The sequence below is a fragment of the Oncorhynchus masou genome, chromosome 18 (assembly GCF_036934945.1).
Source record: "Oncorhynchus masou masou isolate Uvic2021 chromosome 18, UVic_Omas_1.1, whole genome shotgun sequence".
Classification (NCBI taxonomy): domain Eukaryota; kingdom Metazoa; phylum Chordata; class Actinopteri; order Salmoniformes; family Salmonidae; genus Oncorhynchus; species Oncorhynchus masou.
In genome coordinates, this window is record NC_088229.1 from 24,508,971 (window position 1) to 24,529,055 (window position 20,085).

At 40.8% G+C, this 20,085-nt stretch overlaps 1 protein-coding gene across 4 annotated transcripts; it reads left to right on the forward strand.

Moving 5' to 3' along the window:
- The first annotated feature begins 11,699 nt into the window (after window positions 1-11,699).
- On the forward strand, window positions 11,700-19,950 carry LOC135504271 (high mobility group protein HMG-I/HMG-Y-like). Of its 4 annotated transcripts, none has more exons than XR_010450116.1 (6): window positions 11,700-11,858; window positions 12,776-12,885; window positions 13,647-13,727; window positions 14,836-14,892; window positions 15,019-15,338; window positions 15,467-17,712. XR_010450116.1 is itself a non-coding variant. In XM_064922670.1 (5 exons), the coding sequence occupies exons 2-5, from the start codon at window positions 12,790-12,792 to the stop codon at window positions 15,199-15,201; spliced, it is 417 nt and encodes a 138-aa protein (XP_064778742.1). In that variant the 5' UTR covers window positions 11,700-11,858; window positions 12,776-12,789; the 3' UTR covers window positions 15,202-17,712. The 4 variants fall into 4 exon arrangements, 2 of the variants coding, with proteins under 2 accessions (XP_064778742.1, XP_064778743.1); XR_010450117.1 differs by having other exon boundaries at window positions 15,019-15,841; window positions 16,090-17,711; XM_064922670.1 differs by having other exon boundaries at window positions 15,019-17,712.
- Window positions 19,951-20,085: the final 135 nt, after the last annotated feature.

Genomic DNA, 20,085 nt, shown 5'->3' on the forward strand with positions numbered 1-20,085 from the left:
GTTCAAGGGCACATCGACAAATTTTTCACCTAGACGCTCTTAACCGCTAGGCTACCTGAAGCCATTTCAAGAGCCTATATCACCTGACATGTTATACTGTATGTCGCCCATAAATTTGCTTTGACGCCTGGAGAGTTATGGTGTGAGTGCCTATTTTCTTTCATCACAATGACACCACACATATCATGATTACTTACAGTCAGTCAGAGTATGGTGCAGAGAGGATCCTATAATGTAGAGTGGGAAGGCTCATACATCAAAGCTCAGACTACGCAATCTCTGGCAGGGTTTTCTCTCTCAGATACTGCGGTCCCATTACCCAGAGATAACCACACTTTAATAGTTAATGGAGCTGTGCGGCCCCCACCTGAATTACAAATGTAGCCATCCGTCTTGCCCAGAGCCCTGCAGGCCAGGCAGTAGCACCACAGTCTGTTTTCAGACAGAAACCCTAAACATTCATCAATAGACTGCAATCCGACACCAGGGTCCAGGGTTACGTCCCAAATGGCACCCTATTCCTCAAATAGTACCCTACTTTTGACCAGGGCCCATAGGGCCCAAAGTAGTACATTATGTAGGGAATAGAGCACCATTTGGGAGGCAGCCCAGGAGACACTGAGCACTGTGATGTGGTCAAGGCTAGAGACCGGCTGCCTGGTGTCGGGGGGGGGATATCACTCCAGACACTGGCCTGATGATTACAGCTGGATTTCTTGGGAGTGTCCATACTACACTTGGCAATCTCCTTTTTGATGCCAGTAAAGGAAAAGTGTATTGACTTCAGCTTGTGATTGAAGTTCTTCTCTTTCCCAGACAGAGTGCCTCTTCAGACCAAAAGAAAGGAGGAAGTGTCTGCCAACCTTCCTTATCTGCATTTGGAGGATCTCCAGTATTACTGTGTGTTTAGATATTCACCCCTCCTCTACTTTCTTTGCAGGGATTTCAATGCAGAGGAACAAATGTTAAAAGTTGCACCTGCAACTCAGTCACTTTTGTAAAACATATTTGTATTCCATGCATCTCTGTGCTGTTGAGTCTGGCTCAAATGTGTCTTATCACAGCCCTCTGTAGAGATAACCTTCTGTCTGTTCTGGTAGAAGATAAAGTCTATGATAAATCTGAGCATGAACTGCGTCAGTAAGTAACCAGCAGCACCGATGCAGCACATTACCACCACCCCCTCCCTCCCCTGTGTCTACAGCTGCCACGGAGGGAGGCGACAGGCGGGCACCCTCTCACATTCGATCAATCAGGTGAGAAGGATAGGAGGAATTCTAAAACTCCAGATGTACTGTCGCCAAGGTGACTCTCATCCATTAAAGCTACAAACAGAGCTGAACATAAACTCATCAGAGTCATTGATGTTGTCTGAGTTCCATATCCCTCCCTGGGTTTGGTGTAGACTGGCTCAAAGTAATTTAGCCTAGATAAACAGATTACTTTATTTGGCCCTTGATTGTAGTTTCAAAGGTGTTGAAGATTTTCACAAAACTGAAGGTCATGTAAGTTTTGCAATAGTGCCGGTGCCACAACAAATGCAGGTTAAGGTGTGATTAATTTTCCTCAGCACAATTTTTTGTTGTTGTTTTATTGTTTTTGTATTTTTAATGTAAAAAAAAGATTTAGGCCTAAGGGCTTCCCTAATCACACGAATCCAGCTGCAAAACTGATCACGCGATCTTTATCAAGGCAAGACTACCCTCTGCTGGAGTTCATGTAAAGAGCACTCTAGTATGTCTGTCTCCAGTCACTCTCTCTATTCAGAGAGGAAGAGGCGAAGCAAGAGGGTTTACTCCATCCAAAATCTGTCCAAGTTAAGCAGATAATTAATTATTACGCAAGTGAAGAGTTTTAGTATGGGGCAATGAGAGAGTGTTGAATTTAGTCAAAATAAAAATGAATTGCTATTTTGATACGTGAGGCTTATTTGATTTAATAGAAGTTTCTTAAGGCTTAGGTTTTTACGAGTGTACGGATATAAGTGTGATGCACGTGACATCCCGGAAACTTTGAGAACAAAAAACACTTAATATCGTGGTGGTCCTATTGAGATTCGAGACGGTCATTGGGTATTCATGAGGCTAGCGCAGCACATCACTCTCCGTTGAATACAGGCTGTTATTAACGTCAACACCCTTAATTGAATATTTAAAAAATACTTAAAATAACGAGATGTATCCACCAACACATATAGGGCGGCAGGGTAGCCTAGTGGTTAGAGCGTTGGACTAGTAACCGGAAGGTTGCAAACCTGTCATTCTGTCCCTGCCGTCATTGAAAATAAGAATCCCATTGTTAGAGCGGAGACACAAGCGTCTCGACATTATATCCAGTATCTCTGTAGAGTAATGGCAGCGACCACTCTAACCTGCATACCTCAGCGGCCGCGTTGCAAAACATTTACACAAAGACCGCATTTACACTGCATTCGTAAAGTATTCAGACCACTTCACTTTTTCCACATCAATCTACAAACACTACCCCATAATGACAACGTGAAAACAGGTTTTTAGAAATGTTTGCAAATGGATTAAAAATAAATAAAAAACTTTATTTACATAAATATTCAGACCCTTTGCTAGGAGAATCGAAATTGATCTCAGGTGCATGCTGTTTCCTAGGATCATCCTTGAGATGTTTCTACAACTTGATTGGAGTCCACCTGTGGTACATTCAATTCATTAGACATGATTTGGAAAGGCACACACCTGTCTGTATAAAGTCCCACAGTGGACAGTGCATGTCAGAGCAAAAACCAAGCCATGGAGTCAAAGGAATTGTACTTAGAGCTCCGATACAGGATTGTGTCGAGGCACAGATCTGGGGAAGGGTAACAAAACATTGCGGCATTATTGAAAGTCCCCAAGAACACATTGGCATCCATGATTCTTAAATGGAAGAAGTTTGGATCCACCAAGACTCTACTAGAGCTAGCCACCTGGCCAAACTGAGCAATCGGCAGTGAAGGGCCTTGGTCAAGGAGGTGACCAAGAACTCGATGGTCACTCTGACAGAGCTCCAGATTTCCTCTGTGGAGATGGGAAAACCTTCCAGAAGGACAACCATCTCTGCAGAACTCCACCAATCAGGCCTTTATGGTAGAGTGGCCAGACGGAAGTCACTCCTCAGTAAAAGGCACATGACAGCCGCTTGGAGTTTTTCCAAAAGGCACCCAAAGGACTCGCAGACCATGCAAAACAAGATTTTCTGGTCTGACAAAACCAAGATTGAACTCTTTGGCCTGAAAGCCAAGCGTCACGTTTGGAGGAAACCTGGTACCATCCCTACGGTGAAGCATGGTGGTGGCAGCAATAAAGTCCTGAGTAGGGTATGAATACAGTATGTAAATGTGATATTTACGTGTTTAAAAAAAATACTTCTGCAAAAAATGTTTAAAGGCCTGTTTTGCTTTGTCATTATGTGGTATTGTGTGTAGATTGATGAGGGTGAAAAACAATGTCATCCATTTTAGAATAAGGCTGTAACATAACAAAATGTGTAAAAAGTCAAGGGGTCTGAATACTTTCCAAATGCACTGTACATTTTACGAACACAGTATATTATACATTAGTAATCTATCTTGTTTTTTTTGTTTTTTTGATCCCACCATTCAGCTCTCCTCAACCCCTCCCATCTATCTCTGAATACCATATAGTTTTGGTTTCTATTTGCCATATATTTTTCAGCTGTGCTGTGATGTTTTACAAAAGTTCTGAACCTTTCTATTCTCATAGTTTCTACAGATTATAAATTAAATAAAAATATTTTTGTTAGAGTATGATTATATTATTGATCGATTGACTGACTTTTTAAATCACCCGGCAGTGCTATTTGCAGAGTTAGCTCCAGGTAAATGTTGCAATTCTTCAGCAATTCCAGAACCTGCGACCAAAAACAAGCTACATATAAATAGGCCAGTTTAATTTTGTCTGGTTTTCCATTCCAAATAAAATGTAATATTTTTTGGTCATATAATAAAATAAAAAATCTGTCATTAGGTGGGGCCATAAGCAAATAGGTTAACTGGGATATAACTAAAGAGTTAACCAGGGTGATTAGTTTGGCCATGTCTGGTTTTCCAATACCATATGATGTTGCTTTGCTAGAATACAGAGACAAAATCAGACGGTCAATGGCATGGAGGAGGAAAGTTGCAGAGATTGTTGGTGTTGATGGTGGTGAAGAGAGATATGCACAACAATCCCACTGGGCACACACTGGTTGAATCAACATTGTTTCCACGTAATTTCAATTAAAGCATCCGAACCATTTGGGCTACAAACTAAACAGTTGTGCATCTTTTTTGGCATTGTATGCATGTAAGAAAACTGTGGCAAGACATCAGTAGGTTTATAATTGAACACATTTATGAAGATTTTACACTATTGTGGAGAGATGTACTGTTTGGATTCTTTACATACAATAGAAATAAGCGGAATCATTTTTATGTAATTAATTTCATTATTCTTTTGGCCAAATTTCATATACACAAATGTAAATTTACAAACAGAAAACCACATTTTCGTATCCTACAAAAAGAAATTGAACTGTATTTTAAGACGGTTAAATGCTCTACTAACAAAAAAGCTGTTAGAATTGTAAGTATATGCATGTCCCTTAAGGTCCTTGTATAATTGTAATGTGATATTGTACCCCCTAGCTCGATTGTCCATTGTTTGTAATCTATGTATGCTTGTGTTCCCTCATGTGCTTTATGTATTGATTTGTTGTTAATAAAAAAAAAAAATAAAAAATACAAAATTGGGCTACAAACTAATATTACCACTCTGAAAATATGAGATTGTCACGAACACGTTTTACTCTATGACCCCTAAAAGTGTCGCGGGGCTCGTCTGAAGGTAACCCGGTGCTGGTTAGGGTAAACACATGTCCCGGATTGTGCGGGCCCTTTGTCCAGCAAACAAACAATGTCCCACTTTTTTTTTTATTACTTTTTTTTTTTTTACAAAAAATGTGAATCTGTTTCGTATTTCAGTCAGGCATTCCAGGCTGTCTCTTTTGAAGCAGAGCGCACGAGGCGAAGCGAAAAGTTTCTCTCGCCAAAATCTGTCCAAAATAAACCCAATGCGTTTCTCTGGGTTTATTTTGGACCTAAGCTTTTCGACCGCCTTCCCGCCTTTGTGACGACGACTCATTGTTAGGGCGGAGACATGCGCATCTCGTCATTATGTGCAGATCTCTGTTTGCAGTCACGTAGCTCTTTTAAATATATAAATCATAAGGATGAAACTGGTGATGTTAAACACTTCTCCATTCGTTGTTGAGATCTGATATTCTGTGCAGCGCAGGTGATATGTAAACCAATGTTATATTCAACAACCAATCACATTTGTAAAATCCTTTCGATCTAAATTCCAGTTTAACTTGGAGAGCAGTTAAAAAAGTCTTATTTTGGCATAAGAGCTACGAAAGTAAATAAATAAATAACTATATTAGACATATTATATTTTGTCAAATTTGTGAGGCTCTCCATGCTTATTAGTTGCTCGTTTAACATATTTGCTGCTAATTCACTTAATCCGGTTTTCAATGTCTCCTCCTAACTGTTTTAAATTCCCTGATACCAACCAAAAATATTTCCTTGGTCAAGTATTCGCAGATTTTCATCACATGTGATCGCTCTTTGACTGTCTGTTGTGCCATTTATTAATGTGTTATTCAGTGCGTTCATATGGGACAAATTGAATATTTTATCAAATAATTGTTTAATATTTTTTTTATACCTACAAGGGTCCTAAAATGTCTTGTTTCCCAATGTGCTACTAAGTCCACAAGACGGTGCCAGACTCAAGCCCTTACTCAGCCATGTACACTGCATGGCCAAAAATATGTGGACACCACTTCAAATTTGTGGATTTGGCTATTTCAGCCACACCCGTTGCTGAAAGTGTATAAAATCGAGCACACATCCATGAAATCTCTATAGACAAGCATTGGCAGTAAAATGACCCATACTGAAGAGCTCAGCTACTTTCAACGTGTCAATCTAATTTTTTAAAACTAGGCAAGTCAGTTAAGAGCAAATTCTTATTTACAATGACGGCCTACTGGGGAACAGTGGCCTTGTTCAGAGGCAGAACAACAGATTTTTATCTTGTAAGCTTGGGGATTTGATCTAGCCACTAGGCTACCTGCCGCCCCGTCAATGTCATAGGATGCCATCTTTCCAACAAGTCAGTTTGTCAAATTTCTGCCCCGCTAAAGCTGCCCTGGTCAACTGTAAGTGCTGTTATTGTGAAGTGAAAATGTCTAGAAGCAACAACCCGTGAAGTGGTAGGCCACACAAGCTCACAGAATGGGACCGCTAAGTGCTGAAGCTCATAGCGCGTAAAAATTGTCTGTCCTCGGTTGCAACACTCACTATCGAGTTCCAAATTGCCTCAGGAAGCAATGTCAGCACAAGAACTGTTCACCGGCAGCTTCATGAAATGGGTTTCCATGGCCAAGCAGCCGCACACAAGCCTATGTCACCTTGCCCAATGCTAAGCATCAGCTGGAGTGGTGTAAAGCTCACTGCCATTGGACTCTGGAGCAGTGGAAATGCATTCTCTGGAGTGATGAATCACACTTCACCATCTTGCAGTCCTAAGGACTAATCTGATTTTGGCAGATGCCAGGAGAACGCTACCTGCCCCAATGCATAGTACCAACTGTAAAGTTTGGTGGAGGAGAAATAATGGTCTGGGGATGTTTTTCATTGTTCGGACTTGGTCCCTTAGTACCAGTGAAGGGAAATCTTAATGCTACACCATACAATCACATTCTAGACAATTCTGTGCATCCAACTTTGTGGCAACAGTTTGGGGAAGGCCCAAATGACAATGCCCCTTGCACAAAGCAAGGTCCACACTGAAATGGCTTGTTAAGATTGGTGAGGAAGAACTTGACTGGCCTGCACAGAGCCCTGACCTCAACCCCATCAAAGACATTTGGGATGAATTGGAACTCAGACTGCGAACCAGACCTAATCACCCAACATCAGTACCCGACCTCACTAATGCATTTGTGACTGAATGGAAGCAAGTCCCCGCCGCAATGTTCCAACATCTAGTTGAAAGCCTTCCTAGAAGAGTGGAGGATGTTATAGCAGCAAAGGGGGGGACCAACTCACTATTAATGCCCATGATTTTGGAATGAGATGTTCGACGAGCATGTTCGACAATACTTTGGTTATGTAGTGTATGTATTTCTATAGATCTGAAAGGATTGTATAGGTATAAGCAATATGCTAATAGTTCCACCATGGCCTCTGATAGGCTCAGTAGAATGTCTGCAATATTGCCAGTGTTGGGATAAGCTACTCTGAAAATATAATTTACCAAGCTAGCAATTACTTCATGGTGGAAGAAGTTAAGCTATACACTAAAACTAAATATAGTTTACTTAACTAAAGTTTCTTTGAAAAATAGTTCACCACATTCAAACTACTTTGTGATAAATTATCATATCGAAATCTGAAATGTCATAGATTAAAACATATCACTCTGGAGTCAGATGTTAACAGAATGTGTAATTTAGCCCATTAAACACAAAAACTATGTTTCAAGCAGTGGAGACTGCTGAGGGGAGGAAGGCTCATAGTAATGGCTAAAATGGTGTCAATGGAGTGATATCAACCACATGGAAACCACATCTTTGATGTGTTAGATACCATTTAATTTACTCCATTGCAGCCATTATTGTGAGCCGTCCTCCCCTCAGCAGCCTTCACTGGTTTCAAGTGAGAATTAAGCAGGTCTGATGCCGGAAATGCAAATCAATTATTGCCTACTTCACCCATATTTTATTTTTGCTAAAAAAGTAGTGTGTGGTTTCAGTAGTTAGCAACATCGCTGCATGGCAAAAAAAGTCATGAAATACTGAAAACACTACCAAAATGTAATTTTAGCTCAACAACCATCAAGGTTCTGCAAATGTCATTAAATGACTAGTTGAGCAACATGTAGGTCATTACTCCCCAATACTACATATTGCTTACATTTATCCAATCCTTTCCGATCTACCATATTGCATAGAAGGGTAGAGGATGGGCAGGGGTTGATTTGGTTTAGGCGTTGAGATTTTAATGCAATTCAAATTCCATTTTACATTCAAAGATGCATTTTGTTATTCCTGTTATTATACTTACATCAGAAAGGTTTCACATATCAGTCAGAGTAATTGTGTGTCAACCCAATTTTATTGTAAAGTTTTGTAAATGATTGCCTTTGCATAATGAAGGGCATTAGATGTAGGGCTATGCCTAAATGGCGCCAAAGTCTGAACCTGGAATGTCACCCAGAGGATCCTTACCTAGAGGGTTCAGGATGTGAAAATTAAAGTGGAGCTCTGACTCGCACAGGAAGTTATTTTTCCGAATGATGCATCACGGTGAAATTATGTAGTGCTATATGTTATTTCAGTTTCAAATAAATACCAGCACTTTATTCATTAAATGAGCAGCACGCGCCACTTCCTGTGTTTGTGTGAGTCAGCCATTACTCATCATGAACTTCAGTGAATCAGCCACCATCCGTTGCCACCTCACCTCCACCCGCCCCTTCCGCTTAGAAAAATGACACTCTCTCCCATCCCCACCCACCTTGCCTTGCCTCTGCATGCCCTGTCCCCTCGTTCACCCCTCCTGAGGTCCTGTCTGGAGAACTGTGCTAAGTGTATGTTTATATGTCTCCCTCTTCTCTCTCTCTTTATCCCTTTCTCTGACTCCTTCTCACTCTCCATCCCTCTTTCTGTATTTCCCTCTTGCAGGACAAGTGTGTGCGTAGTATGAGTCATTTCAAGATCCAGCCTGGGCCAATACTAGCCGCACACGCAGGGGGAAACCCAGGCGCAGGCAGGAATAGGATGTTTTGGTCCACATCTGTTAGTCAGTTTGGCTGCAGAGCTCTGTGGTTTGCACAGAGCCTAAAGGAGGAAGAAATATAGGAGAAAGGGGGTTAGCATGCCAAAGTGGGCCAAGACCCCCCCAGAGTTTATTAGGACTCCCATAGCCTAGAACTGCCTGTGATCGTCCACATGCCAGGAGACGGTTCTCCAGAGAGTGCTTTAAGTCTGGAATGGAGGTGATTGGCTTTTTGGTGTGTTTCATTTTGTGTTTTTGCTGAATTTTAACTGGAATGTTTTGCAGCCTTTTGTGGTTGGTGATAAGAAAGCCATTTGTTTCTAGTTCAACTGCAACTAGGGGAGTTTCCTTATCACTTTGTAATGCTGAATTATGCATGATTATTTATCCATTGAAATTAAAGTATTTATATTCAAGCTTGAGTGTTAACTGTCAACAGACTGCTTTTTACTGCAACCCAACTCACAATTTAGAATACAGGTGTTGTCTACTTGCGGTGAAATACTATTTGGGGTATGTATTTTAAATACTTTACTGGGGAAAAGTTTTTTAAAGTCCAACTCCAGTCTTCTTTTCAGCTCATTTATCACCTGATTTACTTCAAGGGATACTTCAGGATTTTGGCAATATCTACATCCCCAGAGTCAGATGAACTCGTGGATTTGTATGTCTCTGCAACTCTTCGTGCAGTTTAAGGAAGTTGCTAACTAGCGTTAGTGCAATTGCTAACTGGACGTCTATGGTAACAGCTAACAGCTAGTGCCTTTGCTCTTTTGTTCTCTATTGTTCCTCGAGCAAGGGGGAGGCCGATGACAGCGGACCAACTCCTTGAATTGGCTTACTCCATGAAGTAAAAAAATAAATAATAATAACCATTTTCTCAAAACATATGTGTTCACCCTTAAGTGTCTGCATTATTGTATTTATATGTGGGATATTGTTTTTCAACAGGAAAGGTAAAGAAATAGTGAGTATTTAAGCAGCAAGGCTCATCCCATCTTTGGGTGGAGGACATTCCTTAGACACACACTCACTGGGCTGGTTGCCCTGTGCTCATCAGTATAGAGAGCATTGCAGAGGCTTGGGGAGGATGGGTGGGGGTTGGGGGGGGGGGGGGGGTTGTGGGTGGATGAGTTAGGGGGACTGGGGGAAAAAAGAGAGGAAGGAAATGAATAGAGTGAGAGGGGGAGCTGGCGTGCCAGGCAAGCACATGCTGAGCAGAACATTTGATTCATTCAGAAAAAGAGAACTTCTCTCCATTCATTCCCCATCTAGTCTCCCCCATTACTCACTCATCCTATCTGTCCACCATGTACAGTAGTATACATACACGGTATATCTCACCAGATACTGTACACACAGGCTCATACTCTGAAGACCCTGTACTAACCCAATTCACCATAAACTAAAATCTCTATTTACCTAACTATTTTTTTCACCTAACTATTTACATTTGAAACTAACACACTTTCTTTCAACAAGATACTTTTAAAAACAAACTGAAACTGGGTCAGAAAATGTGTTAAAAGTATCCTGTGAAACTGCTTTTTGTTTTGTTGTAATGTTTCAGTTGTACCAGCTGTTATTGAAATTATTCAATAATGTGTCAATTGCTAAATAAACATATCACACTGGTGGTTGTAATTACAGCATTATTACATTTTACTTCACTGTTCACTGTTTCTTTAAAATGACTACTTGAGCAACACATAGTACATTTAAGCAAATGTACATTCCAGTAATAATTGTTTTGTTTTATGTGTGCTTATTGGTGTGAAACTGAGTCCTAGACAGTCAGATGGAACCAAAGATAACAATATAGCAGCTTAGCAGGCACATGGAAAGCATTTGTTGAGCGGGGGGCTTGGGAAGTGTTCCTGTTCCGGTTTAGGAGGATGGGAGGTGTGTGTCTGGGGGAAAGGTGGCAAGGTGTAATACATTTCACCACAGTAGATGGCTCCTTGTCATCTGTCCCTTATTCTATGTTTGGGCAGAGTGGGGGATATGGAGCCATTTGCTGCTAAAAAGGTTTATTCCAATGGGACATCAGTTAATGGTTTGACACCTATCTCTCTCACATGCATTGTGAACCCATCAACTCCAGGTTGGGGGGAGATTTACATTCAAGTAAAGCTATAGGTCTAGTCGAGAGGTCTACCAATGGAGGAGGGTGACTTTGCATACACTACGGCACTACGGCGGTAGTTACGTCATGCAGTAACCACGCCAGTAAACATAATCTATCTGATAACAGACAGAGGTTCCCTTTGTTTCTTTTCATTTCATGTTTTCTTATCTAGCTTGTCTATCTCATATATTTAAATCTCTTGTTACAGTTCACAGAATGCACCTTAAGCCAAGTTTATAGCTCATAATATGAATCCTTAAGCTATATGACCAAACAAAAATGAATTTAAAAAAATGGCACACAGTCCTGAATGAATTGAAACAATTAACCACACTATTAAAGCAAACTCCTTAAAGTATAGATACACTCAAAGAGTGGGACGCCATTTTTTATTTTATAAATGGAGAACATGCTGAATGTGATAGGCAACAAGCCTACTAGGCCAATTTACAATACTACTTTTTAAAAACGTGATTTCAAGGTACACAATTTCTTTCAAACCAAGGGAGATATTTCATTGTTTAATATTGCTGTGGGAACACTACAGGCTGTGGCTTTAACCTGGCTGTAGGATTAAAGGCATAAAGAAATGCCAGACTACAGGTTAGCCACCTGGACGCTGAAACAATACATCTGGATGTGAATGGGGGTTGGGGATGGATGAAGGGGCTGGGGTGTTGGGTTGATGATGGTGGCCCACTTATCATATCTCCGCCCTCCAATGTTATAGCTCCTGTGAGGACGCCTCTTTAAATTGCCCTAAACTCCTTGAGACTGGCGCATTTTCTTTATCTTGGGGAAAGACAGACAGCTATTTTTAGCACGCTTTGGATCAGCACGTTCGCCTGCTTCATTTTAAACAAGGTAATTTTAAACAATCCTACAGTATTTTTTTACTTTCTCTTGTCTAGGGATTCTCTTCTATAGCATACGTCTATTTGCTGTGCTGCACACAATCAGATTTTGTGTAGCCTAGTCTCTGTCGAATAAAACAAGAGCTTTAGCTAAAGGATTTAACCGGTAAAACAAGCGACTGGTTTGTGGGTGAACCATTCGTTATAATTCGGCGGAGGGCCATAATCTTCAAGGGATCAAGGTAGGAGCAATCCAACCTATTGCAACGAACACAAAACTGACCTTGTATTCGGTCACGTTTTCATTCTATTTTGACATAGGATTCGATAGGCTGGAAGCGTAAATGTTGTAAATGTGCTTCGATAACATTTTTTGGACTAAAATAACGATATTGCATACAGTCTTATTCCGATTGAATTTCCTCTTTTTGTTTTCGTTTGCGTATTGTGCTTGATGGAGCAACGGGGCACCCGTAGCGACTGGGTTTTAAACATTCAACCTATACCAAACTAGGATATTTCACTCTGCTGTATCCTCGCATGCAGTTTGCATTTCTAAGTTATTGCTATTTGTGCAGTTCTTGAATTGTGTCAATTGCATTCATCCCATTGTTTTCGCTTAAATAAAGATTTCCTTGGTAGACTGTCTCCATTGTGCGCGGTCTCCGTCTGTATGTAGTGTTATACACAACCGGTTGATGTCACCCCGTTTATTTATCAGTAGTCCACGGATGCAGCACAGATGAGACACAAATAGTGCTGCAAATACATTGGGACGTGTCAAATGCTTATGCCACTGTACTTGCTATGTAGTAACACTATTAAGAACCCCACGGTAAAGTGTCAGTTTTACATACAACAATAGAGATTATAGTATATGGAATTTACATGCATTGTGAAAATAGACACTATTATTCTTATTCTTAGGATTACACCTCAACATGAGTGATAAGGGCACCATTTCAACAAAAGAGGGAGCAGAGAAGAGGGGACGTGGAAGGCCAAGGAAACAGCCACCGGTGAAAAGTGGTTCTGATGTAAGAGTCTTTGTAACACAACATTACTTTCTCTGTGTATGGTAGATCATGTGTCGGCCCTGCAGTTTGCCTGCAGAGGAAAAACTAAGGGCCCTAGCTGGTTATGGCTCCCAGGCCTGGCTATGACCACCCAACTAGGGCCCCGGGTTTTCCTGGTTAGGTCATTAACCAGACCCCCCCACCAACCATGGCTGTGTACATCTGTAATGGTCATCATGTGTTCTGGCAGGTTGTCCGTGATATGTAACCTGAACCCCTTAAACCAGTAGTAACCCACATACCCTTACCTCTGCTTCTAACTGATCGGTTTATGTAAGCAAAGTAGAAGCAATGTTTTCCCGTAGCTGTCTTCACTGGTCTTCATAAAGCTATATTATTGTTGGGTTATAGTAAGCCACTACTTCCTACATACCTCTTATTGTATGGTCTGATTTAAACCACTGTCATTTCTCTAGAGCTTGTTACAGTAAATAGAACTTGGCAGCCTGTGGCTGTGACCACCTGTTAGTCCTAAAGTAGCAACGGGTGTCAGTTGCACTGACCTTGAACAGCGCACTCTTTGTGTCTTGAATAATAAAGTATTCCATTTAAGAAGGTGTGTGCTTCACATCATATACCTCCAAAAAATACACTTAATTTCTTGTTGCGCCCATAGTGTCAAACCTTGGGATGCAACAACTATAGAACCATCATTTACATGTTTTCATCTTTGGCTGTAATGTTGTGCTGTCCGCCTGACCATTTCCCATATTTTATGCCAGGAGCCCAGTGGGTCCCCTACCCCAAAGAGGCCCAGGGGAAGGCCAAAAGGCAGCAAGAACAAGACTGTCACCAAGGGCAAGGTAAGGCAATTTGGTAGCCCTATTTTTACACAACTGAGTGAATGTGACCTGCTACTGTCACTTACGCTTAGCGGTCATCCTGCCAGAACCCGCAGGCCCATGTTGACCACAGGTTACCATTAGGGTCAGATGGAGCAGCTGTCACAAGCCCCTATAGTTTTAGCTGCCCCTATGGTTTTAACTTGATATTACCTGAGTTTTCAACCTCATCCTCATAGTCAAGCACAAAGTAATTTTCATGTCCCTATGACGGTTGATGACCCTTTTGTTATCACAAGTGGAGCTAACCTCATTAGGTTCAAAGGATGTCCTGTTGTTAAGTATGATTTATACGTTAACTGTACATGTTTTGGCCCTTCTCGCCTCAAGTGTAAAAAATAACAGGACCATAGCTTCCCTTTCTAAGATCTTGGTTTACTGGCTGCTTGAAGAAACACTCAGTTTTGAGTTAATACTTCCCCCTGGCTTCCTGTCCTCCAGCTTCCTGTAGCTTGTCATGCACAGTGTGGTGCAGGTGCAGCAAGACTGTTTCCAAGCTGACATTACACCCCCCCCCCAACACACATCCCTGTTTTTTTTCTCCCCGTTGTCACCATAGCAACAGGCAAGTTCTATTCCTCGCCCCAACCCCCACGCTCCTCTAAGCGCTGTGTGTTGGTGTGTCTATGTGTATGTGCATTGAAGGGATATCTGTGTATATGTGCATGTGTGTTTAGGTTTAAGGATAGATCTGAAGTGGGCTCAGGGAAGGGATATATGTGTATATATGACTGTGTGTTTAGGTTCAAGGATAGATCTGAACTGGGCTCAGGGAAGGGATATATGTGTATATATGCATGTGTGTTTAGGTTCAAGGATAGATCTGAAGTGGGCTCGTTTCTTCTTGCCCAGTTTCACCAGCTGTCTCTGAGCCCCAGACCAGGTGGCCAGCGAACTGGAGTGCCCTGTGTGCAGTTCCTGTCAGCTTCCAAGATAATAGCCAATGAACCTGATGCCCTCAAGCCATCTGCTTTCTTATAGGAGTATTAGTGCCCTCTAGTGACAGTAGTTTAGCAGTTTTCTGTGCAGTTAGATTATTTGTTTGTTTTTCTTCCCTCTGTTTCTACAGAAGACACCAGCAGCCTCAACTGCAGGGATGAAACGCAGGGGAAGACCTAAGAAGGAGGTAAGAGTAATTCTTATTATAGGTTTGAATATTATGGTTAACTAATGCCTCCCTCAATAATGTCAATTGACTCTGACACACTCTTAAATGAAAAACCTTTTATTCATTGGTCCACTGTTATTACAGTTCCATAATGTTTTGCATGTTATTAGCTACGTTTTCAAGATATTGGACTTTCAAGAAGCAAAGTTTCATGTTCCACATTATGATGCTGAAAAACACATTATTATGATGCTGCAAAATGCATCACCATGGTGCTGCAAAACACATCAACATGGTGCTGTAAAACACATAGTCATGATAATGTGACAAATGACACTTTGCTTCTTGAACATCGTAAAAACTTGACTGCTGACTTGCAAAACATTTTGGGACTGTATCAACAGTGGACTAATAGTTTTAGGTGGTTCCCCTCCACGTGCTCACTGCTGCCAGAAATCCCAAAGGTTAGAATGTTTATGGCTAGTTCATACAAACAAAATGATGTACAACGAACAATCTAACTCGTCATCTGTCCTGTTCCCTGGCGTGTCCTAAACAGACACAATTTTGTAACCTAGCAAACACTTTCCAGGTGAACTCCAAACCCACCACCCCTGTGATTGGTTGAATTAAGTTGGGGGAGGGGTTTCAGTGGCTACTGCTTATCTTCCACTGCTATTCAGCCACCAACAAAAAAAACATGGTGGCTATTGTGTGCAAATTAAAACATTCAACTTAACCTTTTCGGGTGGCAAAAACCAGCTACCAGATGTGAAGTCAACTACACCTGGACTATATTGCTTAATTTGAAACAATAAATATTCCAGACAACTTGCATTGAAGAAACATTCAGGATGACTTTCTTGCAACAAACACAGATAGTTCTGATGAGGAATTGACACATTTTGACCTAAAGCTGACCTCTGGGACTCGTCTTCATGCGATTCTGAAGACATATATGGACGAGGTAAGCAACGATTGTTGAATTCTCTAAACACAACACTATGTCAAATAAAACTATTTAAGACTTACATATATGACAATATAGTTTAGCTTGTTTTGAAGTAGTTGTGTTTCGCATTAAGGGGAATGTGTTCACTAGATGTTTTGTGGTATTGAATTTGTTGTTGATTAAACCTAAACCTAGCTGTCCCTAACTGTAGATAACTATCCTTTCATGATAACTCATGTCATAACTCTTTATTTATCTTTAAGGGGGAACAAACACTGGCGGGGACCTGGACTGAGGAGAAATATGAGTGTCGTCTTGCCAGCGCCAAATGCATGCTCTGTATTTATGTCAGGACAAAGAGCTGGAGCAAGAGGGATGGAAGCTAGTAAATAGTTCTTATGCAAGGGATATGGTGGAAGCTAGGATGCAACAAGTTTGTATATCTCCCGGGCTTGATTGAGTGCCAGCGGAAAGAGCTCAAGGAACTCTTGGCAAGCCTGCACTGGACTGAGAGACTTATTAAGGCGTGCTATGCATCACTATGTACAGTTGAAGTCGGAAGTTTACATACACTTAGGTTGGAGTCATTCAAATCGGTTTTTCAACCACTCCACACATTTCTTGTTAACAAACTATAGTTTTGGCAAGTCAGTCAAGACATCTACCTTGTGCATGACACAAGTAATTGTTCCAACAATTGTTTACAGACAGATTATTTCACTTATAATTCACTGTATCACAATACCAGTGGGTCAGAAGTTTACATACACTGTGCCTATAAACAGCTCGGAAAATTCCAGAAAATGATGTCATGGCTTAAGAAGCTTCGGATAGGATAATTGACATTATTTGAGTCAATTGGAGGTGTACCTATGGATGTATTTCAAGGCCTACCTTCAAGTGCCTCTTTGATTGACATCATGGGGACATCAAAGAAATCAGCCAAGACCTCAGAAAATAATTTGTAGACCTCCACAAGTCTGGTTCATCCTTGGGAGCAATTTCCAAATGCCTGAAGGTACCACGCTCATCTGTGCAAACAATAGTATAGTGCATCAATCCCAGCAAAGGACCTTGTGAAGATGCTGGGGGAAATAGGTACACAAGTATCTATACCCACAGTAAAACAAGTCCTATATTTACACAACCTGAGGCCATTCAGCAAGGAAGAAACTTCTGACCCACTGGGAATGTGATGAAATAAATAAAAGCTGAAATAAATCATTCTCTCTACTATTATTCTGACATTTCACATTCTTAAAATAAAGTGGTGATCTTAACTGGACTAAAACAGGGAATTTTTACTAGAATTAAACGTCAGGAATTATGAAAACTGAGTTTAAATGTATTTGGTTAAGGTGTATGTAAACTTTCGACTTGAACTGTATGTTCTGTTATAGAGCTATTGAACTGTCAAAGTTGAAAACTTTGTCAGACATTGTATTTACAGAGAAAGAAAATGTGTCTTTGTCTTACAGACATGCTTTTATTGAGTCGATGGTGCACTAGAGTGAACCACTGTTACTTGTCTGAAACACAGATCAGTTGGTCTTTCATTTTACTTCATTCATATTGTATCTGCTTCGTATTATGTATATACTATTTTCTACATATTTACATATCCAACCTTTTGTTGTCATTACTATTTTTTTTTTGCACAATTGTATGTTAAGTTAATTGTGAATAAAACATGCACTGAAAATGTTTGTCTTGAGTGAGTCTTTGACCCAATTAGGTGTAGTTGACTCCTTATAGATACTGTTGTTTGTATTGCAAATCAGTTATTGTAGTTGAAAGATTGATGCACTGTCTGCTGGTGACTTAGAGTATATTTAATCCAATTCCGTTTTGTTGTTGGTGTGAACCAGGAGAAACATGGGTTAACCGGTCTGTGTTTGGTGTCTTTTCAGGAAAAGGAGGAACAGACAGCCAAGGAATCATCATCTGAAGAAGGAGAGGAGGAGGAAGACCAGTAAACTTGCTACCTCGCTCAACATACTGACTTCCTGTCAACCAGAGCTGGACTGAATCTCCAATACTGGTGCCACCCCAACTCCTGTTCTACTGTTCACTTTCTTGCCTTCTAGCCAAAGGAGGGTCAACAACACAGTTCATCCAACCTCTATCTGCAAATGCACTGGAAAACCAATGGATGTTTCTCGACAAGCATATATCTATCAAAGAATCACAGGACAGGTGACAGACAACACTTTCTCTGTGGGTATGTCATGGTATTGCAAGTCTTTTATATTGGACTAAAGTATGCTCTGATGATGAGTTTTTGGACACGCATCTTTCAAAAGACTGTAGCTTAGCGGTACTACACCGGTATCTTGAGCTGGTATGGCATATACACTTATTTCCAGGTTTTCTATTGGACAAAAGGTGAGTTTTGCCTATACTTGCTTTTTAAGTGTGAAGTGGTTAATCTATCCATTACACCTACTTACCAGTGATCTCGAGGAAATACAGTATGATCATTAAATATATGGTTATAGAAAAGTTATTCATGTAAATCTCTGTAGTAGACATCTCCCTGTTACTCCTGATTGTGCAGAATTGTTCCTCCCTCCCACCCAAAATAAGCTGTCCCTTACTAGTCTCTCTGGTGTGACTTGTGCTTGTCTCCCTATAGCCTCTTTGGGGCGCCACTGGAAAAGGCTTGTGTAAACTAAAGTGTACTGTTATTAATCAAAGATCTGATCAGACTGATTGTTTTTATCATGTTCCTCTGGGTCATTACGTGCCCTCAAATACCTGAGGAACTGTGCTGCTTCGACGTCTATGAAAACTCAACATAATAATGTCATAATGGCTTAAGGGTGGGTAGGCATTCATTGAGTGGGGAGCTACACTCTCATCAATCCAGGGAGCTTTTATTGAACTCTGGCATCTGCTGTTCCTCTTAATGTGGTCCTCCAGTCTACAGTACTTGTTGCGACCCATCGCCACTTGGTCAGTTCTCGGTGAAACAAACTGTGTTTGCCCAAACGAGGAGCTGGATTGTTACTATTGTGGCACTGTTTTATCCAATGGGTCTGTATAATAGCTCATCATTCCATTTCACCTCTTTACATGCCCAAGGCCGTGTCGTCATCACTTTGTACAGGATGTTGAAATACTCTGCTCTGTCTGTGAGGATACAGTCAGTGTCTGCTGTCTACTCTAGAATAACTGTTTTTTGTTGTTGTTTCATTGTGTTTCTCAGTGTCAGGGATCTCTAGATCACAGTCCAGTTACTGGATCTCTCCTCAAACCTACAAGCTGCTACAAACTCAGTTATAAAAACCCGTAAAACTGCATTGTGCCTGACAAGGCCCAGAATCTCATACTCACCTAAGTTTCCCATATTGCATTCTTCAACTGGTTTCAAATGTACAATGTAACCTCTGGCAAGTGTTTGAGAAATGTTAGTACTACATAGTCTGTGTATTTTCTGTATTTTTTAATCTGACTGTAGCTTGGTATTCTAAAGACAACTGCCTAGCTACTAGTGAAAGTGTGCTCATTTGCCCCCGCCCCCGGTTTTTAAACCTGGCATAGACAGGTCACTAAGCCGATGTGTAAAGTCAGGGAGATCTGGCAGTTTTACAAACTGTGTTCGCTGACTGTAGTCGATTAGCCAGCGTATTCTATCTTTTTAATAAATCTTACTTCTGGTGCACTGAAATGTTAGCTTGGTTCAGGTTGTTCAGATTGTCATGTGTGTGTTTAGTGACAAAAACTGGGTGTTCTCTCCAGCTTGTAATTCCCTTGTAGGCCTCGCGCAGCTTTGGCACCGTGCTCTTTTCCATGTATGAATCCCTAATGGCACCCTATTCCCTTTATAGTGCACTACTTTAGACCAGAGCCCTGTTCAAAAGTAGTGCACTATATAGGGAATAGGGTACCATTTGAGGGGTATCATGTTCATGTGGAACTCCGGTAATGAAATATATCCAATCACAGCTGCAACTATTTTGACAATGTACAATGTCCTTATGTTCCAACATCATCCATGTACAATAATTCATGCAAAGTTGAGATGGGATCATTCTTTTAAATGTACAATGTCTATATTTCTATTGTGCCCTATGACAATTTGTATCCAGAAATGGTCAATAAATACAAGAATGTATAATTTGTTCAGTTGTCTTGTCCTGTATCCTCTTCACTTAAAATATATAGGCCTATATTGCTAGACTAATGTATAGATCTATTACACATAGTTTATCCTTGGCTTATTGCAGCTCTTTCCCAGTTTATCCTAATTGTCACTG

Bases quoted from the DNA above. Each gene is read 5' to 3' on its own strand.
- LOC135504271 (XM_064922670.1), top strand. From the start codon at position 12,790: ATGAGTGATAAGGGCACCATTTCAACAAAAGAGGGAGCAGAGAAGAGG. The intron at 13,728-14,835 runs GTAAGGCAATTT...CTGTTTCTACAG, and splicing joins AGACTGTCACCAAGGGCAAG to AAGACACCAGCAGCCTCAAC. The intron at 14,893-15,018 runs GTAAGAGTAATT...CTGTTATTACAG, and splicing joins GGGGAAGACCTAAGAAGGAG to TTCCATAATGTTTTGCATGT.